This window comes from Tursiops truncatus, chromosome 19 (assembly GCF_011762595.2).
Source record: "Tursiops truncatus isolate mTurTru1 chromosome 19, mTurTru1.mat.Y, whole genome shotgun sequence".
In the NCBI taxonomy this organism is placed as follows: domain Eukaryota; kingdom Metazoa; phylum Chordata; class Mammalia; order Artiodactyla; family Delphinidae; genus Tursiops; species Tursiops truncatus.
This window is the reverse complement of record NC_047052.1, coordinates 13,473,545-13,496,462: the sequence shown is the minus strand read 5'-3', so window position 1 is coordinate 13,496,462 and position 22,918 is coordinate 13,473,545. Positions and strand designations below refer to the sequence as shown.

General features: G+C 60.6%; 1 protein-coding gene across 3 annotated transcripts in view; it reads left to right on the top strand.

Moving 5' to 3' along the window:
- Window positions 1-22,845, top strand: part of VAC14 (VAC14 component of PIKFYVE complex) — a 97,918-nt gene extending 75,073 nt beyond the window's left edge. For 2 of the 3 annotated variants that reach the window (XM_033843993.2, XM_033843992.2), the window contains 5 exons: window positions 12,496-12,670; window positions 14,063-14,181; window positions 15,382-15,461; window positions 17,420-17,570; window positions 22,240-22,845. In XM_033843993.2, the coding sequence (XP_033699884.1) occupies window positions 12,496-12,670; window positions 14,063-14,181; window positions 15,382-15,461; window positions 17,420-17,570; window positions 22,240-22,402 (688 nt within the window). In that variant the 3' untranslated portion in view covers window positions 22,403-22,845. The remainder of the gene's footprint in view (window positions 1-12,495; window positions 12,671-14,062; window positions 14,182-15,381; window positions 15,462-17,419; window positions 17,571-22,239) is intronic. The other variant, XM_073795705.1, reaches the window with a different exon arrangement.
- Window positions 22,846-22,918: the final 73 nt, after the last annotated feature.

Here is a 22,918-nt window from a genome sequence, read left to right as displayed (position 1 = left end):
AAACCTTCTGGAGGCTCCAGACATCCCTGCCCTGCTTTCAGCCAGTTAATTCCAGGTGCCTGTGAATTCAGCCAGCTGGCCTCAGCTGCTCCCAGAGAGCAGTCAGCTTTTCCCTTCCTCCCACGTGAGCTGGTCCCCTTCCTGACAGACGAGGCCTGTCTCCTCTGAGCCCTCTCCTGAACGGGACCCCTGCCCACCTCTGCCGGTAGCCCCTGGCCCTAACAGTTGGCAGGTTCCTGGAAGTTACCTCACTTCCTTCCTGCCCTTGAAGCCTGAGCAGCTGCCCCAGTCCAATTCCTTCTGCCTCTCCCGGCCCCCCCAGTAGCGTGGTAATTGGTTTCTCAGATCTTCAGCTGTGCACCCCATCTGTGAGTATTTCCCGGTCCCGACCCTCCACAGGAAGACCTGTGATCTTACTGCTGTGGAGACCCCACGGGGAGGGGGCCGTGAAGAAGGGACTGTGCCTCCCTTTCTGCACCCCTCCCGTTCCTCTGCCTCACTCCCGCCAGTGAGGCCTGAAATAGCACCAGCACAGCCACCTTCTGCCCCCAGCCCCACCGCACAGCCCAAGGTCACACTCCCCCCAGGATGGGGTGCTGGGCCTGGTGTGACGGAGCAGCAGCTGCCTGGTGATATCTGTCCCCAGCTCAGCTCCCGAGATGAGTATCTGTAATTACAGCTCTTGGAAGGTCACAACTTTCGATTCATTTTTGTGGTGTTTGGAAAAAAGTTCAAACGTCCCTATACATGTTTAGTCTTCCCGAGTCAGCTAGGGGTTTTCTGGGAGAGAAAAGACAGCCATCAAAGATGTGCCCACAGGCCAAGCGTAATGGCTGTGGAGAGTGGGGGGCCTGGGCTGGGGGAGGAGAGGCGGATAGACCTGGACAGGCGTGAGCGCCCTCGGGGCTGGGGAGGGCGGAGGGTGGCACGGAGCCGCAGCGCTGGCTCACCCACAGCTGAGCCGCCTCTCGAGGGCCACGAGCGGCCTCGGTGGCGGCCACCTCCCTGAGATGTCATCATCTGAGTCCTGCGGCGATGGTCCCCGCCTGCCGTCTGCCCAGTTCGTCCCTGTTCCTCAGCCTCGACTTGGCTCTGACCTTCCCCTCAGAAAGGGCATCTATAAAGGCAGCCCCCAGACCCTCTGTACTTAAAAGTGGAAGAAGGTGGTTGCATGAGACAAAAGCGATTAAAGTAGCAGCCCAGAAGGGAGGCCTCCCCGTGCGAAGCTGTGATCTCTCAGATCTCACCCTGCCTGGCTGCAGCGCACCCGTCATCCCCAGGCCCTCTGTGCGAGGCGGCTTTCTGGCTCTGATGGAAGATGGGGGCTTCATCTCCATTGATGAGACTTTGCTGTTCTGCTGCGATTCTATTTCAGGAGAAGCCTCCCCTGTAGCAGGCACTCGTGTCTCAGAGCGGAGCCAGGCCTTTTCTCCCGAAAGGAGTATTATGCTAATCACTCCTTGCAAACAGGCAGACTTTGTAGGAGGTTTGCCTGGTTTTAGATGAAGCCTACGCCTTTGAAGCAAAGAGCCACCGTAGCTAAAAATATCATTTCCCGGCTGTTGATCCTCTCATTTGTAAGATGCTTGTTTCCATTGTCAGATCTCCCCTGCTCTGTCTCTGAGATCTCCATGAGGGAGTCCAAGATGATCCCCAGATGTGTAGGTTTCTAAATGATTTCTGTATTGTTTAAAAAGAAATTTTAATCCACGTAAGATAAAAATTGAAATAACGCAGAAGAATGTACTGCAAAATGTAGAAGACCTTCCCCACCCCTTCCTCCCACAGACGTAGCCTCTACTTTCAGTTTCATGTATCTTCTACCAAAACTTGTCTTTGCATTTATAAATGTATAAGTCTGTTTGGTTGTGGTTAAGGCTGAGGTTTTCCGGCAGAGGATTCCAGACTCAGAATTGTTCTGCAGCTTGCTCTGTTTTCACTCACTCACACGTCACCCGTCGTTCGGCAGGCGAATCTCCGTCAGGATCCCAAGCTCTTTGGGACGCTGCCCTCTAACCTCTAGGCCGAAGCAGAACGGCTCAGGGTCACTCTCCCTTATCAAGGCCTCCACATCAGCGTTAAACTCCATCGCCCGTTTTCTGTGTGCGGCGTCCAGACTCTGCTCCAGGGGCAGTGGGTGGTGTGGTGATGGGGTGCTGGTGTTTCCCCGGCAGGCCCCTTGCCTGGCACAGCTCTGCTGGAGGTCAGAGGGCGGCCTGTTCTGTAACCAAGACCTGGGACTCCTCAGGCACCTGCAGGACACTGTCACATCTGGAGCCCTTTTTCATTCTCGTGCGTTTAATCCGATAAAGATTTCCCGGGCTGGAAAGGGACATTCGGATGAAAAGCCTATTTCATGCGTCTTAAGTTTCCCTGAAAATGACTGATCACAAAAGGAGTTTTTTCAGCCTCCTGACAGGATGGAGGAGGGTACCAGTAAGAGAAACCCCCCTTCCGTTTGGCCACGAAGAATTAAAGGAGTCCCCCCCACACTCTCTTTGTCCATCCCTGCTGCTGTTGACCCTTCCGTCCTCCCAGCCCTTTCACTCTGATCTCTTCACATTGTCCAAGAGACTCAGCAGTGAGGCTGCTGTGATATTTGCTCTTTGTTACCAGCAGTAGGTATTAGTGTTTCACTTCCCGTTCTGTTTTCTGACGTTTATCTCAGTGCCCTTTAAGTGGGCACTTGTAAAGAGCTACAGAAAACAATGTCAGTTCATAAAATTCCATAAAACTCCCAGACTAAAGATTTGAAGGCCAGAAAGGCACTAATCAGTCTAGCTCCTTAATCGGAGAATCTCCTGTGGAAGCCAAATGTAGCCAGGAAGGCGGGAGAGGCACATGCCAGAGGGGGCTAGAGCTGAGCTTCCTCCCCCAGGGCCTCTGAGGCTGGGAGAGGAGACACCGCCGAGGAGAGGGTGGTGGTGCAGTCCTGGGCAGGCGGAAGTCTGGCCGGAGAATTCATCTGTTCCACCCTTTGGACAGCTCGAGTCCGGGCTGTGCACAAAGGGCTTAGGACCCTAAGGTGGAGACGAGGCAGAAATGCAGGGAAAAACAGGACCCCGGCTCTGGGGAGGTGAGCGTGTGGTTGGGAGAAGGAAAGCAACAGGCCCTTCACCAGAGCTCTGAGGCAGAGCCCAGGCTCTGCAGCCCTTTGCGGCTGCTGGTGAAACCTCCCCATTTCCACACGGAGAGTGGCATCGCCGGGCTTGCAGCAGTGGCAGTTTGGGGACAGTGGTTCTCGGTCCTGACTGTGAAGCCTGTCAGGAATACAAATCGCCCCCTTTCTGGAGTATCCCAAACAGTCTTCGGGTAACTCCAGTGTAAGCCAGGTTCAGGGGTCTCTCAGTAAGGGGCTCTTTCTGGCGTGGAGGGCTCTCCTGGTTCTGGAGGGTCATTGTGAGACCTTCTGGGTGGGCAGGTACACTGGTGGAGCAAGAGATGGGCACTGAGACTGCCACCAGAGCAAAATGGCCACCCCTAGTGGGCGCTCTTCAAGGCACAGTAGATCCCTTGGGGGAGTCACCACCGGAATGTGAGATAGACGGGGATCTCTGTGATCACCCGGCAGGACCCACACCACGAGGACAGCCCGTCTGCGTGAAGAATTTGAGGAGGGGGACATTCTGGCTTTGGTGCAGTGACCACGTGACCACTGGGCTTCTGGGCCCAGGTCGCGTGCATGGCTTTAAGGGTAGAGGGGCAGAGTTATGGGAGCTCAGGCCTCGGAGTCTGGGCTCAACTCTGACTAAGGTAGAAGGGAGGAGGTGCTCACCATCTGTAAGCGTTTGTGGTCGTATAAGCAGCAGCAGGGAGTGATCCCTTGGCCTGGAACGAAGGACTAGTTTGGGAATAATGGGATGAAGTAAAGGAAATTGTGAACAAGCAGCTTGGTAACAGGAAGACCGTTGGGGCAATCCACAGAGCCCTTCCCGGGGATGAGGGGGCAGCCCCAGCCAGGCTCCCCGGGCTCCCGGCACTTCGGTTACTTGCCTGCCTCATTTCTCAGAAGGTCACCCCCTTAGTTTGAAGGGGGAAATGTCAGAGATTCAGGGGCGCCTTTCCCTTACCTGTCCCAAGACAGACCCTCTACCTCAAGGGACCCTGATTATGGTCACATGTCATGGGGTGAAGAGGTGTCTGTGCCCTGGGCATTCGTCACAGGGAGCTGGAGCCCTCAGGTGGAAAGAGGGGCTGGCCCGGGAGGGAGAGGTCTGTCCTTCTGCGGGTGACACACCGCGTGGGACTGTCTGGCAGTATGAAACTTGAACCCTGGATCAGGGACTTGACTCCACCACTGCCCTGGCTGCGTGGCTTGGATTTCTTCCTCTGTCCCATGAGCGCTTGATCTCTGAGGGCCTCCGTGAGCCTGGCTGGAAGCTGGCAGGGGCGTAGGTGGCAGGCAGGTCTGGGGCCAGGAAACAGTTTACCAGGCTGGCTGTGCGTTGGCGTCGAGGCAGCTCGAAGCCTCTTCCCAGGCCGGGCCACCTCCGTGGGAGCCTGAGTGTATCCTGGGGAGGAAATCCCTCCTGGAAGGCCAGGAGCTCAGAAGACTTCAAAGGGGAGAGAAGTTCCATCCGGTTCTCTAAGGGTCCACCCAGGGCACTCCCAGGCGTGCGGGGCTCAGGGTGCTGTCTCCCTGGCCGTCTCAGCCTGGATTCAGAGCGCCGGGAGTCGTTGTTCTAAAACCCCCACCTCGCCCTGGAGCTCAGGCAGCAGCAGGCCTGGGAACCGGCTGATGGAGTCATCCCCACGGGTGACTCGCCCCCCGCAGGCTCCCAGACTCTGCCTCCTGTCTCACCCCTTGGAGACAGGCCACCACTGCAGCAGAGCAGCCCAAGTATAGGTGCAGATCACCACTGTCCCGACCAGGAGTGGCCAAGTGTGGTCAGTGCCTTCCACTCCCAGAGGTAGCCCCAGGGTGAGGGTGGGGTAGAAGGAGCTGGATTGCAGATAAACTGCCCCAGAGCCACAGGAAGGTCCTGGAGAAACTTGGGCTCTGGTCCATCAGAAGGCCTAGTGATATCTGTAGCCAAGGTGCCCTCCTTCTCCCCAAAAAACCATCCGTCTTCCAGAAAAAGCACTTCCAAGCCCCTGTGCAAGCTGGGCCCTGGATACCGCGAGCTGGGTGTATGGCGAGGCAGCAGCTAAGAGCTCGGGTGCCCAGGTGGGCGGACCAGATGGGGACCTTGGCAAGGCTCTAGGCTTTGCCCTCATCCTCTGTGAAAGAGGACGGCTAAAATGACGCCTGTCCCGTGTTAAAGGGATTTAAGGTACAGGACGTGCCTAATATGGAGAAAACGCTCACAGATGTCAGTTATGTGGGCCAACGCTGAGGAAATGGTGATTCAGCTTGAAGGGAATCCCTGTGACCGGAGAGGCAAGAGCCCAGCCTCTTGCAAGGGCTTGTTGGAGTTGATGTCTTGGAGTCAACAGGATTTCCTTTGGTGGCCCACCCCTTTGTTTTCATTTGCCCTGAGGGCTTGAAAGATGAAATACTCTGAAGCCATGGGCTTCGCTACCCAGGGTTTGAGGCTTGGAGGCCTGGAGAGATGACCCCCAGGGGTCTTCCCAGAGCCTCCAGCATGGGTCCCACCCCTGCCATCTGACCTGCCTCCAGCCATGCTCAGGGCAAGCTCCATGTGGGACAGGCCCGGAGGAGGCCGGAGAGGCACCTGTGAGTGGACAGTGGGGCCAGGCTTGACCAGGTTGCTTAAGAACACATGGGAAATGAGGCCCAGTGGGTCAGCCGGGCATGCGCAGAAGCTGGCTCCTGTCCTGGGGAGTGGGCAGGAAGGGCCACCGGACCACCCTGGGCAGTGGAGGAAGCCTTGATCCCTAGAGCAAACCCCAAGCCTGGAGAGAGAGGCTGTCTCGCACAGGGGGGCTAAGGCCCCGGCTGCCTCTACAAGACCATTTGGTTTTCCAGGCTGCTCCTGCCCAAAGGAGGCCTCCCCTGAAGGTCTCCGGATGAGCCCAGGTCAGGTGTCTGTGGTCCCCCAGAGTCTGGCCATGCCGCTCTTGAACAATCAGACGGAGAGCTAAGTGGACAAGAGACCCTTTGCTTCGTCTTCTGCCTCTTCCCCATCGTGCTGTGGCCCTCGCTCCATCCCCTTTGCACCAGTTCCCAGCAAGACCCAGAAAAACAAGTCCTCATGCCCCCTCCTCCCACCCCTACCCCCCGAAAAAAAAAAAACAACTTATAAATGTATCAGACACATCGACTGCATTAAACACGATGAATTTTTTAGGCATGAGTTAGCAGGGTTACCATGGCTGCCTCTGCCCTGAGGGGCACACTGCCGAGGATTGATTGAAATAAATAAAACAGATTTACAATTTTCATACTTGGGAAGCAGAGAGCTGGAAAGGAAGAGAAGCAAGGGAGCTGTGGGGGGAGGATACAGTGAAACTCTGGAGCTTTCTGAACTTCCGGAGGGGAGGCCACTTCCTCCTCCCCTATTCTCATGTTATAGGACACGAGAGCTGCTCTCTCTTTAAATTTCTAAAGGATCCCAGCTGTTGGGCAGGGACAAGGCAGGGAGGGCCCTTTCCGGTGGGAATGGCTCTGGGCCCCTGTGTTCTCTGTACTTGACATTAGGCTGCACTTCAGAGTTATGGCTGTGAGGCTCCAGGTGTCTCCCAGGAAAGCCTGTGTCCCATTGGCCTTGGTCCGCTGAGGGGACGTGGACACCAGCTAGCGGCCAAAGGAGAGAGGAAGTGAGGGCCTGGCCCTCCGTGCACAGTGTTGGCCTGGTCAGGACACGCGTGGCAGGGATGGAGACGAAGGAAGGAGACTCAGGCTAGAGGGAGAAGGTGGGCCCTCTGGGGAAATGATCCGGCCCTGCTGTCCAGGATGCCTAGACGAGAGGCGCCTGAAGTGTGGTGTGCACCTTTTCTCACCTGCCGTGCATGCAGCCCAGGCAGGGGGAGGGCAGGGTTCAGAGCCACTGGGCAGGTCTTGGCTTCCACACTGAGACTTGGCCTTGCCCAACCTGGTACAGGTCCCTAGAAAAGAAGCGGCATGTGGTCCCTTTCCCACACCACGACAGAGCAGAGGACAGCATCAGGCTCCCTGGTGGCCCGGTGGGGCTGGCCTCTGCCCGTGCCTTCACCAGTGAGGCAGCTTCCTCCCACCCAGCCTGGACCACATGGCCTCAGGGCACGACCGGCCTCTCCAAGCCTCCTGCAAGGCAGCTGATGTCTTCCTCCCACCCGCTCTGGCCCACATGTCACCTGAAGCAGGGGCCGTGGGTGGGTACCAGGCTGGGGACAGGAGAGCACCTCCCACCATGGCCACCACCGAGGCCAGTGCGTCTGGTGGATGCTTGGCCAGTGTTTGTGGTTAAAGGGACAGTGACATGAAGCTCACACCAGCCCAGCAAGTGTGGTGTGGCCACCTTCAGGCAGGCACTGCCCCAGAGTGCCTTCCTCGGCCCCAGCAAGTGTCTTGGCCTTTTGAGGCTGCCCCAAAGAAGGCCTCTCTGTGCATTAGGGAAAGTGGCAGTGCCCCTCTTGCGTCCCGGGGGCTTCAGAGCTGACCGAAGGCAGATTGCTCCTCTGAGAGCTCCTGGTATGTGACAGAGGGACCAAAGAGAGCTGTTCCCTCCCCAATATGAACCCAGACCCAGAGCATGGGAACAGCTGTCCAGGCAGCACCGGGTGGCTGGAGGAGAGTGAGCCAGAGCCCCATCCGCGGGGCCTCACGGCCACACACCACAGGCCACCTTGAGGCCCACGCACGTGGACCCCGGCCCTAAGGTGGGCCTCCAGGTTGTGCCCCCCCAGACCCCATCCAAGTTCACGCCCACCCCACCTCTGCCTTGTCCCCAAGTATTTTCCAAGCCATTGTCTCATGATGAATAGCACTTTAATATGGGTATTAAAAAATATGGGCAAATGTTTAATGCTTGCAAGCTGTGTTTCATTATTGATGCTCTGCTTGAGAGCCCAGCAGGCAGCTCAAGCCGGGCGGGGGCTCAACAGAGAAGTGATGACGCAGCAGCCCTGCAAGGCAGCCATCTGCCAGGCCCCCCCGGGCGGGGACAGCCCCCGTGCCCGCTCACGACAGGCACCTAGGAGGCAAAGTGGGGAAAGGAACTTGGCCTCTGGGTCTGCATCCACCCTTCCTCGTCCCCTGGGCAGCTGTGTGACTAGGCCTCTCTGCCTGAGGGTATAGGCTTGTATGAGGACTCAGGATGCCGCGGGAGGAGCCCGGGGCCGGGCGCAGGGAGACTGAGGCCGCCTGTGTGGGTCGTGTCACAAACTCAGGGCTGAGTGAAAAGTGGGCCCCTTTCCTTCCTCCCCCACCTTCCTGATGCAGGAGGAAGAATCCTGCTCAGGTGTCCAGAGCTCGCAAGGTACAGCCCAGCCCACCGACCCAGACTCGCCTTCCCCTAAAATGCCCAGATGGTGCCCTGAGCCCGGTGAGCACGTGCAGCCTCTGACCTTTCCATCACCCCCGAACTGCCCCAAGTGGACTCATGTAACACCCTCTGCACGGTGCCCGGCGTGTGCTTAGCGCTCCCCGGGAGCTAATACTTTATTATTCCTGCCTCCTGGAAGCCTCATGACCCAGCAGTCTGGAGGCATCTTCCTTTTCTGCAGTCTACAGTGACCTTGGGATGAGACAGCAAAGACCGGGTGAGGTGACAGGTGACCCCCACCGCCACTCCCCTCCACTTCCTGCCCCTGCCGGTCTGCAGGGCTGGAGCCCCCTTCGATGGAGCCCTATGAGCCGCTGCCGCAGGCTTCCAGGCTCTGTCCAGTGGCCTCCTGGGGCGGGAGAGACAACCCCCCTGAAGCAGGTGTAGCTGCGGACATCCAGAGCCCAGCGGGTGGGGCATGAAGGCTAGATGCCGCTTGTGCCGCCGCTGCCGCTCCATGGTCCCTCTTCCCGGCTCCTCCCGGCCCTCCCCTCCTTTTCCCTCCCCTCCCGTGGTGGTTTAATTAGCGGTGCTCAGGGGGAGACCCCTTGGTGTGATGTGTTGTGGCTGACCCTTCAGGCTGTCCTGGCGGCTTGGGCGTCTCCTGAGGTCTCCCTGGACTGGGCAGCCAGGTCCTGGGTGATAGGCTGAAAATGTACTGTCAGGGCAGCTGCTCTCTTACCAGGCGGGCACAGCATGCCGGGGCATGCCCAGGAGCAGCTAAGGGACGTGCTGGAATGGGGCAGAGGAACGTCTCCGGGGCTGTTCATGAAACCTTGGGTGGAGATCAGCGCAGCTCCTCCATGCGGTAATGTGCAAAAGTGATTCTTGGTATGAGGGACATGAGGGTCACAGGCAAGGCCCTGCCCTTTGCAGCTCATGTTATGGTGGGAGAGACAGCAGGGGACCCAGTAAACGAGTCCATCAACCAGATGACTCAGGTGATGAGAAACGCTTAGAAAGAAACAGGCCTTCCCTTAGAAAGGGCTGGTGGCAGAGGGGTGCGCATGGGACAGAGGCTTCCTCTGAGGCTGGTGTTGGAGCTGAGATCTCCATGGCTGGAGGGAGCCAGTTGTGCGCTGGTCCCCGGGAGGAGCTGCCCAGGCCAGGGCAGAGGTCAGGAACAGAAGAAACACAGGAGAGGCCTGCACGTCGTGGGTAAAGGAGGACTCATAAGAGCTGAGGTTGTGAGGAGCTGACCAGAAAGTGTGAGGGCCTGGAGGCTGTGGTCAGGAGCTGGGTTTATTTAGATCCAGCAGGAAGCCGCTGAGGAGGGCCATGCTCTGATTAGGACTTTTTAAGAAGCGCCCCAGTTGGTGCATGGAGGGTGAATGGTGGGGTGAGAGGAGACACAGGGAGACCCAATTAGAAGCTGGCTTGGAATTGACCAGGCAAGAGAGGGCTGACCCTTGGCCCAGGGCAGGGTAGCTGAGACGGGCCAGGAAACAGGTGTGCCCTGCAGGCAGAGCCCCTGGGCTTGTTGGTACACTGGACAGAGGGGCCCAGAGGATCAAGGAGGACTCCTTGGTTTGGGCTGGAGCAGCTGGGTGGGCAGTGATGCCACTTCCTGAGGCCGCAGGGCACCGATGCCCCCCTGAAGGCTGGGGGACCAGAGTCTAAGGGGAAACCAAGAGGTGTGCTTTGGCCCCGCCAAGTCTGAAGTGCCTGTTGGGCAGCCATGCGGGGCATCCACCAGGCAGGCGGTGTCCATCCGGAGCTCAGTGGGGGCTCAAGAGGCACGTGTGGGAGCCGCTGATCTAGAGATGGCTTTGAAGATTTCCGTGGGACCAGACATGACCACCAAGAGGTGCAGACCAGGGAGAGAGCAGAGGAGGAGAGCGCCGTGGTGGCAAGAGTATTTCCGGAATACTCTGCATCCCTGACCTTCTGTAGCTCCCCAGTGTTTCCGGGTTCTTAGGGACACCAGGAGGCCTTGGCGCCCGCCTCTGCTCATCGCCACCCCCTTGCCTATCCCTCCGCACCCTCCTCAGCCGTCCTCACGTGAGAGCACCACCCCCGCCCTTCAGCTGCTGCAGGTCCCCTCAGGCCTGTGGTCCCTGGAGAGCACGGCCTGGCAGCAGCCTCAGCTGTTGGCCCCGTCATGGAGACGGCAGCAGCTGCAGGCGACGGGCATTTGTGACGATTTGTCAGAACGCTCCCCTTCCTCCCCGGCCTGCCCTCCTGAAACATTTCTATCCCACAGCCCTGGAGATGCGGTCGTCTCGGGGTGGGAGGACCACGAGGGGACAGGAAGTGCTGCCTAGGCTCCGTTGAAGGGCCAGGCGTCCTCCTGGGAGCTGGCCCTTGTCCCCCACCCATGGTACCAACAAGGTACCCAACCAGGGGTCCCATTTGCCACATACTGTGCACCCACAGGAGCTGCCACTAGTCTTGATGACCGCCCTCTGAGTAGCCCCCATGGTGCAGGTAGATGTCACCCCCATTCGGAGGTGGAGAAATTGTCACACAGACACACTGGGCCACACAGCTGGGCAGGGGCACCGGGCTCCAGGGCCCGGGCCCCTCCTCCACCCACACCAGGTGAGCAGGGGGGCTCCGCCTGCCCTCCCGCAACTGTGGCAGGGCTTTCCCCACACCACCCGCCGGCCCCGTCCCCCCAGCAGCTTTGTTTCCATTTCTCTGGTGGTTTCTTGCCCAAGCCTGCCGGTTCCAGCCGGGCCTAGGCTGCAGACGGCCTGCCTGCTGTTTGCGCCTCGTGGTTTGGCCTCTCTGTTACCAAATGCTCCGGGATTTTTTGGAGCCGGGTGTGGGGAAGAAGCTTCTCCAGTCTGGCCCCAAGGCGTGGCTGGCGTTTGGAAGGAAACGGGAAGCCAGACCGTGATAACGCCGAGTTTAGTGTGAGCTCAGTGACCTGGGGTGGACATACTTCAGGCTTGTGGGCTCCAAATGGGGCTCATTTTGTCCAGCACCTGAGACCTTGAGGCCTCAGACCCGTCGTCCCCACAAGCCTGAGGCCTGGTCTGTGGATGCTTCCCTGGAGCAGAGACCAGGAGGAGATTGGGACGGGGTGCCTTGCTGACACCGGTCCCCAACAGGCAGGGCTCGGGGGCCACACCCCACCCTCCTTCCCAGCCACTTGCCAGCTCCTTGGTTTGCTCTTCTTAGTTTCAAGAGCCTTGGGATCCTTAAACTCCCAGCAGGAAGGCCTGCTCATCCCCTCAAGGCCAGGCCTCTGTGGGCAAGCAGCCACCTAGGGAGGTCAGCAGGCTTCCCTGAGGCGCGTCCTTGATACCTGCCTGTCACTGTGGACGTCACCTTGTCCCAGGGACCCTGGGAAAACTGCTTTCCTCCTCCATTCTCTGGGTTCCCTGTTTTCCCTTTTATAAAATGGAGTCTCCTTTTCACAAAGCCCAAGCCTTATCCCCCCCAAGACTCTTATTAGAGGAGAGATAGTGGGAAGAAGTGGCCCTAAGTCATCCCGTGACCTTGGCCAGGTCACCTGGCCTCCCCACCAGAGTTTCATTATCGAACAGCGAAGGTAGAACTCAGGGTTGCCTTAGGGCTTGTTCGCCCCACGAGCACCTACCGAGCCCCTGCTACGTGCAGGCACCACTCCAGGCGCGGGTGGCACCATGAAGAGCCCACACAAGCTCCTGACCCCGGGCTCTCACGGGGGAGGGCGGGGGGATACCATCCGCGGATGAGCAGAGTGCGGATTTGTCACGTGAAGATAATCTCTAGCCAGAAAAGTAAAGCCGGTAAGGGACACAGAGCGCCTTGGCACATGGGGAGGCGTTGCTATGCTATGTGGGGGATCAGAAAGGTACCTCAGGGCTCCTGGGGCCACACTGGCCACCAGAGGCCCCGCTGCTTCTCTCGGGATCCCAGTTCCTGGCCTGGGGTGGGCCGGGGGATAGATGGAGCCCGTGGGGCTCTGGAGTTGCCGAGAGGCGTGGAGCCAGGTCCGCTGTGAGCAGCCCCCTTGGCCCTCCGCAGGCCCCAGAGCCGGGGTCCCACACCAGGCCCAGGAAAGAGCAGGTTTCCTCAGGAGGGGGCTCGGAGCTGCGGCCCAGAGGCCTCCAGAGCCTCCACTCGGCCCGTTTTCCAGGCAGCTCTGCCTCCTGCTGAACGCGGAGAACATCTTCCACTCGATGGCGGACATCCTGCTCCGGGAGGAGGACCTCAAGTTCGCCTCGACCATGGTCCACACCCTCAACACCATCCTGCTGACCTCCACTGAGCTCTTCCAGCTGCGAAACCAGCTGAAGGACCTGAAGACCCCGGTACTGCCCGCCCACGGGCTCCAGCCTGGTGCTATCTATGTGCCCACGGGCGCGGCCATGCCAGCCCAGCCCTCGTTACCCGGAGGTTGGCGGGGAGGAGACGAGAATGTGACCTGAGGTCTCCCTGGTCCGCCGTCAAATAGGGGTCCCCCTGGGTTGGCTGCGTGTAGGCGCCAGCCATGGGAGGGAGTCACAGCGAGTTTCCTTGGAGCCACCCGCTCTGGGGGTCTCTGCCCACAGAAGACTCCAGACCCCGCTCCAGGTCCACGTGCCCTCCCTGACACCCCGCACCCCACCAGCACTGCCCCCTCGCACACAGGGTAGGTTGGGTTCCGAGCCCGCCTTGCAGACCCGCAGGGTCAGACCTGCCGGGCCGTGTCACCCAGTCAGGGTCAGGCCTCTGGATTGCAACCCCACTGGGGATCCGGGGTCGTTGCTCTCCTCACCCTCCTCCTTGCCCAGGACCCCGCTCTCCCACAGAGGGACACATCTGTCTTACAGGATGCCCTGTGTAAGCCAGGGTGTGTCACAGTGCTGTCTGGCCCAGGCTTTCGGTGAGGACCCACCAGGGCTGGTCAGAGAGAGCAGGGAGGCGCTCACCATTCTACCGAACTGCTCTGGGGGACACGGGTCAAAGGCCTCGCTCGGCCCAGAGGAGGGGGGCTGAGCTGCAGAGGGCCCCCAGGGGTAGCCGCCATCCCGGACGTGCCGGCAGCTCCAGCACGTTTCATCTGGGCTGTGGTCAGCACCTTCCCATCTCAGACCCTGCCTGGCCCTCTCTCAGGGAGTCTCCAAGACATCCAAGCCTGTGCCTGAGGGCATCTGGGGCCGAGCCACTGGGAATGACCCAGGCCACACCCCTGCCTTCTTCCTGTGGTTCCTTCCAGACATTCGCAGAGGCCTAAAGAATGTTCCTCAGGGCAGGGGCTCTCGAGTGTGGGCTCAGCTCCTGGGCTGGTTCCCGAGTGTAAGGTGGGCTGCAGAGGAGGGAAGAGATGGCATTTGAGGACGGCAGGAGGGCACTGCCGGGGAGAGCCTGGGCCCTGAGGATGCTTCCTCCCCGCCCCCCTCCGGTCACACCCCCTCCCAGCCCCACAGGCTCGGGGACCACGGGCTGTGGAGAGGACGATAACTGTTGTTTGCTGAGGGCAGAAATACCAGCACAAAGGACAGGCTCAATCCCAAGCAGCAGGCCCTCACAGCCATCACCACGTGGCTTTGTGGGCCGGAGAGTAATGACAGGGTCTGAGGAGGAGCTGTCAGCGTTTCCTTTGTGACAGCCCGTTCCCAGCTGGGCTCCCTGGCGCTCTGAGAGGGGCCCTGAGTCTGGGCCGTGCACCCGCGGGGAAGGAGCGGGGGCTCGATTAACTGCTTACACCTCTCCCCCCTCAGGAGAGCCAGAACCTGTTCTGCTGCCTGTACCGCTCCTGGTGCCACAACCCAGTCACCACGGTGTCCCTCTGCTTCCTCACCCAGAACTACCGGCACGCCTACGACCTCATCCAGAAGTTGTATCCTTCACTCACTGTTCTTCCAGCCCAGCCTCTTGGGTCTTGGGCGGGAGGGGGGGGGGGGGGGGGGGGGGGGCGGGGGGCGGAGCGGGTGCTCCCTTCCCACCCATGTGGTGGCCCGATTGCCATCCTTCTGCCCTGACCCTACGCTCCGCCTCCAGGCCTTGGGCCATGTGGACCCGTGAGGGGTGGATTCCAGTAAACAGGGTCATCTAGGGCCTCGTAGAGGGGAGCTAGCCCTGGAGAAGCTTTGTGAGCTGGGGATCAGGGATGGGTGCTTACCTAGGTAAGGGTGTCCCGAGAAAGAGGCAGGGTGCCCTCTGCGCAGTGCTGGGGCAGGGTGGGGAGAGAAGGCCCAGGAGCAGGGGGGCTGCCGGGCTGCAGCAGGCCGGTAGGTGAGGAGCTCAGGACCTTTGGGGCCCACAGAGCCAGGGCCCAGCAGAGGACAGGACAGGGAGAAGCAGGCTGGAGGGGAGGCCTCAGGGAGACGGAGCGCCGCTCAGGGCCTGCCTCAGAGAAAGGCATCCATGGTCGGCTTTTTGTTTGAAACACCGTGAAGCAAACCAGCTTCCTCTGTGAACGTCTGGTGTGTGACCCGGATTGGACAGACATTTAGGATGCAAAATTGGTCTCCTTCGCTGATGGGCCAGGAGTTGGGGGATAAGGAGAGAGGGGCCCTGAGGTGCCTCCACTGAGAGCCCGCTGTGGCCTCGCCTGGCTCCCTCAGGGTGCCCGCTCGCCTTCAGACTATGATTTGCTCCTCTCCGCCACTGGTGTGACCCGAGGACTGCAGGCCCCAGGCTTGCAGCAGCCCTGACCTTGGCCCTGCTGACAGGCATCCACTCAGGCAGGAACAGGGGACTTTCCTGCCCAGCCCTCCCCCATAGGCTGCAGGGCGGTGATGAGAGCCTTTCAGGGCCTGCAGGGCACAGAGGAGAGAGCGGCGGAGCAGAGCCGGAGTGCCGCGCAGGGGGACAGCTGTGAGGGACAGAGAGGCAGGGGGACAATAGGCTGCTGTCCTTTGTGTCCTGATCCTGCTCAGGTGGAAACATGCTCTGTGCCTGCAAGCCAGGGCCCAGTGGGAGGTGTGCTCTGTGCCGCTGGGTCGAGCCCCTAGGGCCCAGCTCCCCGGCTGCCCCCGCCCCCAGAGAGGCAGGCTGCCCTGGCCAGTGGTTCCACTTCCCTTGACCACCCACCCAGCGGGGACCTGGAGGTCACTGTGGATTTCCTCACGGAGGTAGACAAGCTGGTGCAGCTGATCGAGTGCCCCATCTTCACATGTGAGCGCCCTGCCTCTGGCCTCCGCAGGCCTGGAAGGAGGTGGGAGGGAGAGCAGCTCTTGGCTACCACTGGGGAGGGAGCGAGAACAGTCACCCCAGGGATGCTTCTAGAATGTCAAGAACGTAAGGATGGGGATGACAGGGCTGAGGAGGTACACAGGGCTGGGACATGCGCATCAGAGCGTGGGTCCTGCCCGTGCGCCTTAAGGCAGGGCTCGACACAGGCCAGCGCTGAGGGCAAAACCCACCTGAAGAATAGTGTCACCTCTGCGGGGGGAACTGGAGCAGTGCCGTCGGGGGGCAGGTGGAGCAGCCGTCCCAGAGCTGTCCCCGGCCACCCCTCCGAGCACACTGCCCTCTGCTGTGGCTCTTGGAAGCTGGGGGCACCCTGGGTCCACCCGCAGGTTGCTCCCTTGTGCCCAGGATCCACGCCCTCGTCCCTCTGCAAAGCAGAGCTGGCGTTTGCCAGGAGCTGCCTGATTGTAACACCCGGGCTGAATGTGCAAAGTGGCAGCTGGCTGGGGTGAGCGCAGCTCCTGGCGCCTCGACACATACAGTGCCCGCTCCCCAAGGCAGGCAAGCCTCTGAATGACGCTCGTGTGCTTACGGCCTGGTAGCGAAGCCGGGAGGCATCCCTGCCGGTGGCCACCCTCCTGCCGGGCTGGTCACCCAGGCCTCCTGCTGTGGTGGCGCCCCGATCTGCCCAGGCCAAGCCCGTCGGCCTTCACCCTGGAGCCCAAAGGCAAACCCAGGGGCCGAGGGGCCCCCTCCCATCCAAACAGAAGACAGCTTCTCCAAACAGCCAGCCATCACAGTAACAGATGCCCAGGGGACCCAAGAGCAGGAGGGAGACCCTGTTCCCAGGGCAGTGCATCGAAGCCTGTCCCAAATGGCCCCCTGGCCTGACATTTCACTTCCCCAAAGGCCTCCCAGGGCAGCCTGGCACACGCTCGCCTGGGGGCAGGTCCAGCCTGACCCTAGAGAAGCCGTGAACACCTCTCCAGGCCCAGGGCTTTGGTGGGGTGACCACAGCAGACGTCCCCTGGTCCTGCCCAGCACCCATTCCAACCCTAGGTTGCCTAGACCCCCCTGGTAGCTGGCTTGGCCCCGTAGCCCAGCTTACCCAAGGCCCAGGACTAGATTCAAAACAGGTCCCCGCCTCTTCTGGAGTCGCTGGGCCTGGGCAGGACTGCCACCTGGGGTGAGGGGAGGGGCTGCTGTGAGAGGCCCCTGCTTCCTGGCTCACCCTGGCCCCAAGGCCCCCGTCCAGCTGCTGGGGTGACATGGTCTCTCCAGAGGTTTGTGGTTTGTCCTCCACCAAGGACGCCTGAGACTGGGCCTCGGAGAAGGTAGAAACGAGTGATGCTCCTGGAAGGGCTCAGAGGAGAGCCACGTGGGCCTGTTTATCTGGGACGGATGCTGGGCAAGACCCGGGTGCGTCTCCCCGCCGTCTGGTGGGGGAGGCAGGGCTGGTGTCTGACATGGATTTCCAAAAGCATCCACCAGACACTCAGGGGCTTGATGGGTGTTTGGTCACACACCAAAGCGTTTTTCCATCCTGCCCTCCCTTAAAGCTGCCCTAATCCAGTCTTTCTCTCCAGCTCACCCTATTTATAGCTCTCTCGTGCTGGCACGTGCAGAGCAGACCCGGGAATCTGTTACGCTACAGGCCCCAAGCCCCCTCATCGCCAGGGAGGCAGTGAGTGCTGGGGGAGGGGACCAGGCCTGGCAGCAGGTTGGGGGTCGCCAGGCTGAGGTGACTGTTGGGAAGATCAGACGGAAGGCAGGTGGGCAGGTCAGAAGAGGCAGGGGGATCATGGGGACGGCTAAGACGCTGCAGGAGGAGAGGCAGGCATGTCTGGCTGGGAGGAGCCCCGGCCACCAGGCTGGCCCTTTCCTGGCCAGGCTGAGGTGCCACCCAGAGCAGTGCCTGACCCCTGCCCTCTGCCCTCCCACAGATCTGCGCCTGCAGCTGCTGGATGTGAAGAACAACCCGTACCTGATCAAGGCCCTGTACGGCCTGCTCATGCTGCTGCCCCAGAGCAGCGCCTTCCAGCTGCTCTCCCACCGGCTCCAGTGCGTGCCCAACCCCGAGCTGCTGCAGACGGGGTAAGTGCCCAGCTCGTGGGGGCGGGGCTCTGTCAGCGAGCAGGGCCAGGGCTGGCCGGGCTGGCAGGGCCTGGCGAGCGGGGAGCTTTAAAGGGGCTACCAGGGCCCGCCCTCAGCTCGGCATCACACCTCCTGTCACTGCGGACACTGTCCACCCCTCAGCCACTTGCCCGTGGGTTTCCATATCAGAGCACCGGGCTGGGAGATTCTGGGAGCGTCTATGCGGTGGTAGGTAGTTGGAATACCTTCTCCCAGCAGTCAGGGTGGAGTTAAATCAAAAAACCTGAGAACATGCTGGCGTGACCCAAACAAAGGCCCCTGGAGAGAAAGTCCAGAGGGGAGGAATTCGTGCCCCAGCTCAGCCACTGTGTCCCAGGTGGTACATGGGCAAGAGAGCTACATAGGGTCCCTCCCGGGCCTCAGACAGCCCTCCCTTCCCATCTGTAGCAGAGGCTCAACGCTTGGCCACTGAGTGACCCTGGCACTGCTAGGACCCTCCCAATCTCCTCCTGACTGGAGTGGGAGGCAAGGGTGCCCCCGTGGCTACCCCGCTTGCGACCTGTCCGCGGGAAGCACGGGTCCCAGGAGCTCTGCCGTGGAGAGGCCCAGCACGGCAGCCTCTGGGGAGGAGGGCTGCAGCCCCTCGGGGGCATCCAGGCTCCCACCCTGAACCCACTGCTGGCCCGGTCCCCAGAGCCTGTTGGGTCATGTCTATATTTGGTAACCCTTGGAGGCTTTGCCTCATCCACAGGCATTTGGCATCAGAGATGGAAAATTTCACTTGTCGGGTCGCCATGGAAACAAGCAGAGCCACTGAGAAGATTTACGCTGAATGGAGCGCACCCAGCTTGCATCAGATGCCCTGTGTGTCTAGAATTCCCTCCCAAGCTGTTAGACCCCCTCGGCAGGCCTAGCGCCTCGCCCCCCGCCAAAGGTCTCGGGCCTTTGCCCTTGCAATGGATGCAGGCAGCCTTGAGATGGGCCTGCCCGGCACTCTGGGCCCCTGACCCGAGCCCCTGTGCCTTCCGTCTCCCAGGGTCTAGGCCACCACCACCCCTCCCACCTGACCTGGTCTCTCCAGGGACTGGGCGTGGGGCCCCTAATGGGCTGTCGGCCTCAGGCCGCTGGAGGGGCTGGGAGCCCCCAGCAGGTGTGGCCCCCAGGCCAAGGCCCAGCTCCTGCCCACCCTGCCCCTTTCCCCAGACGGCAGGGCTCAGGGGTGGAGGGCTGGTCCCTGTCCCAGCTGCTTCTGGTGCCACCAGGTAATCCTCAGGGGAAGGCATTCAGCGCACTGAGTGTCCCAGGGAAGCGGGAGCAGCTGCAGAGTTAGGTGTGCATTTTATTCCCTTGACCGGAGCACCTCTATCTCCTGGGAGTCGGAAAGGCCCTGACGCCACACCTCGCTTTGCTGCCTTGGCCTCTGCTGGCCTTTGCAGTGCCCAACGGGTGTTAGGGTCACCCTGGCAGCCACTTAGGAGGGAAGGTACAGCTGAAAGTGAGAAGGAGGCAGGAACAGCTGCTTCCCTGTGACCTCTGGGCCAGGCCACAGCCCCTGTGCTGCTGAGGGCCAGTCCCTTCTCAGAGCTCTGCCTGCTACATCTCCTCATATAGGAACATCCTATGGAAAAGGAAGGCAGGCTCAGAGTAGTTGGACTCCTCCCTGCGCTCCCTAAGCCAGAACAGAGCAAGTCTGCAGAGGAAAGCTGGGGGAAATGAGGCTTTCCCCCAGATCTCCCATGGTCAGAGTCAGGAAGTCTTGAGCCAAAGGGCTGAGGCCTCTGGGTCAGTGGATGGTTCACAGGCCTGGACTGGATCTGGTCCGAGCTCTGCTGCGGATTTGCTCTGTGACCTCAGGCAAGCCCCATGCCCTCTCTGGGCCCTTGGTTTCTTCATCAGTAAGTGAGCATTTGGACTGAATGGATCCTTGAGGTTCCGCTCAGTCTTCAAGGCTTTGGGTTCCCAGCCTTTCTTTGCAAGGACCTAGGAAGAGCTGTCATAGAAAAAGGCAGCAGAGCCTTGGGCAAGGAAGGGGCCTCAGGAACAGCTGGGGGCAGGGTCAGGTTGCAGGGTTGGGCACAGAGGGACAGCTCCCGCCCTGGAGAGGGGGCTGAGGACAGCCTCAGCCCCGGGAGAGGCGGGCAGCTGGAAGACAGCGTCAGGTTGCCTGACAGGCCCGTGTGCCGGGAACAGCTGGGGGAGTCTCTGCTCCTTGCCCATCCCCCGCTTCTGTGCACTCAGGGTGCCGGCAGGACTAGGGAACCCTGGCCCTCCGCTTGGGCTTCTGGGCCACTCCCCAGGGACCGTCTCCTCAGTGAGGCAAGAGGGAGCCTCTGAAGGAGAAGCTGGTGACAGGTGCGTGGGTGCAGTGGCAGGAGAGAGGGCTGGCTTTGGGTTCTGGAACCCCAGCTCTGTGCTGCTGGCTGGGTGTCCCCTAGCCACTCACTGCCTGAGGGTTGCTGTAAACACACAGAGAACATGAAGGCCTGAGCAGCGGCCGTGCCCACTGTGACTAGCAGGGAGAGGCCCAGCCTCAATGCTCAGTGGAGTCCCCCGTACCCATGGACATACCCCTCCCTGCTACCAAGACTTGAGGCCAGGAAGGGTCTGCCCCAAAGGGACGCTGAGTCATGGGGGGGAAGGACTTCTTGCCTCCGTTAGGGCCCAGAGAGCAAGGTGCGGCCCAGTCCTCCCGACGCCTACCCTCACGTGGCCACATCTGTGCACATCACCCTGGATTTGCCATCCATGCTGGCATCTCCCTGGAAACCCCTAATCTCAGTTTCCCTCCTCTGGATCTAATGCAGAGAGTGTTGCGGAGAGGAGCATACAGATCCGTGGGTGCCCAGCCTCAGACAGCACATTTCAGGATCATCTCTGGGCTGGGGTAGCATCTGGCCACCCTCTGGCGTTAGGGCTCCAAGCTGCAGGGTGTCCTTCAGCATCCTCAGGAGCGGGAGTTGCTCTCTTGGGGCAGTAGCACCCGGGCCACAGGTTACTAGGACAGGGATGGCCCTTCCCCATTCCCAGGGGAGTTGAAAGCAGCCAGAGACCAGAATGCTGCCCGCAGTCTGGCCCCCTAGAGCGAGCCCCACCCAGCTCGTTTTGATCTTTGTTGAATTTGCCTGAGTCCCAGCTCCAGAGGCAGGGCCTGAGGCCCAAGAAAGAAGCAGCCACGGCCACAGTCCAAGGTGTTGTCAGGTGGTGTGTCTTTAGCAGGAAGGGACCAGGCTGAGTAGGGGTACAGGGGCCCACTTCCAGGCTCCAGATGGCATCCCAACCATGGGAAGAGTTCCCAATGCCCCTGGTCCTGGTGGCTGGTCAGAGATGGCTTTCAGGCTGTGACCATTGGTGGGCTGCGCCTTACCAGGAGCCAGGCTCGTTGGTGAGGGTTCCATTTGGGTGAAGCACCGTTGTGATTCACCCAAATGGAATGAGCTGCTGGGCCCCGCCTGGCCTTACCTCAGTGGGACAGAGTTGTAGCCACAGTGGGCACCCATCGGGTACCTAGGCTGGGGCTGGGCATCAGGCCAAGTTCTTCATGTCCAGTATGGAGGAATCCTCACCCATGGGGGGGCTCCTGTGGCAGTACCCCCTTACAGAGGAGGATACTGAGTTACCTGCCCAAGGTCAAGTGTCTAGGGGGTGGTCGTGTTACAGTTGGGTCCAGGTCTGTCGAGCTCCTGTGCTCAGCTGCTACCTGGACCTCTCCTGCCATATTGGGGTCTTTTCATGAACTCAAAGGGCCCAAGGATTCTCTGCTTAGCTGATCAGCCCACAGCCTTCATGAGATCCCTTACCAGGGCCACCAGGCCTCAGGGCCTGGAAGCAGATCCTTCCCAGCCCACAAAGATCTGCTTCCAGTGAGGCCAGAATGAGGGAGAAGCAGAGTCTTTTCTTGGGACTCTCTGCTGGGGTGATGATTAGGAATGGGACAGGGGCCCAAGTGGATCTAGTCCCCCGGGGCAAGCTCAACCCTGGGCTTGAAGGGGGCAGCAGGGCGAATGCATTGCCCAACTATAGGGAGCATCAGGCCCGTGGCAGTTGTGCAGTGCACAAGCTGTGAGGCGGTACAGAGCAACTGCGGAGAGTGCTAGCAAGAGGAGTTCCCGGAGGCATCACCTGCCCAGTGGGGAGACCAGCTCTCCTTCCGCAGGGACAGAGAGTGACTGCAGGCCTCTGGGCCCCAACGTTCAAAAACAGATGTCCTGCCAAGTTGAGGGCCAGTAGACTTCAGCCACCCCTGTGGTCCCCGGCCCTAGCCCTGCCCTAAAGAAAGGGCCAGGCTGCCTCCTCCCCCTTCTCCCTGGACCCTGTTCCAGGCCCCAGCTGGCTTCCTGGCTGGCTCCTAGCCCTGGCTTTCACCCCAAAGGGAGCCACTCATAAACAGGAAATGCTTCCCGATGTGATGCCTGCTCTGGGCACCGTTGCCAGCCCACAGGCTGAAGGCCCTATCCAAGCAGCAGTGTTGACTGGTCCCACCAGCTGTGGGGGAGGGGATGCTCATAGGGCTCCCTGCTCTTTGGGGCTGACTGCTGGGGACCTACACCTGGACTCCCCGCGGTCGAGCTCCCCCAGCCTGTGGCCCTGCTGTGGCTGATGCTTCCCCGCTCCAGCAGCCGCATCATGTGCTGAGACACTGACACTGAGCCCTTCTGCTCCCTTTCCCCAGAGACGGTGTGAAGGCAGCCCCCAAGTCACAGAAAGCAGACTCCCCGAGCATCGACTACGCCGAGCTGCTGCAGCACTTTGAAAGGGTCCAGAAGAAGCACCTGGAAGTGAGGCACCAGCGGAGTGGGCGTGGGGATCACCTGGACCGGAGGGTTGTCCTCTGATAGGCCTGGCCTGGGGAAGGGCCCAAGGAGTGGTCCCATGGAGCACTTGGGGTCTTCAGGCCCCCTCCCCACAGAGCCCGAGGACCTGCCTCAGGGGCAGGGCTGGGCCTGGCCACCAGCGCAGGGCAGGGTAGGGGACTGGAAGCTCTGTCCACCCAAGCTCCTCTCACAGGCCCTCCAGCGCAGTCAGCTGCACTCTGGCATTCAGACAGAGCTGGCTTCCTGCCAGGGTGAGGCCGCAGCCTCAGACGCCCCCGTTTTCTGGAATCGGGTTCTTTCTAATGCCCTCTTGTAAAAGAGCTTGACCTCCGCCGCGCACCAGAGCTCTGGCCTCCTGTGGATGTGTGTGTACATACGTGTATACACATCTGTGCACATAGGGACCAGCACAGAGGTCCATAGGAATGGCGCACCCTCTGTCCCAATAAAGAAACGCAACCCGTGCCTGGCCTGCTCCTTCCCACCGGTGCCTGCCCCCGCCTGGTGCTGCAGTTGCCCCAGGACCTTGCTGCCTGT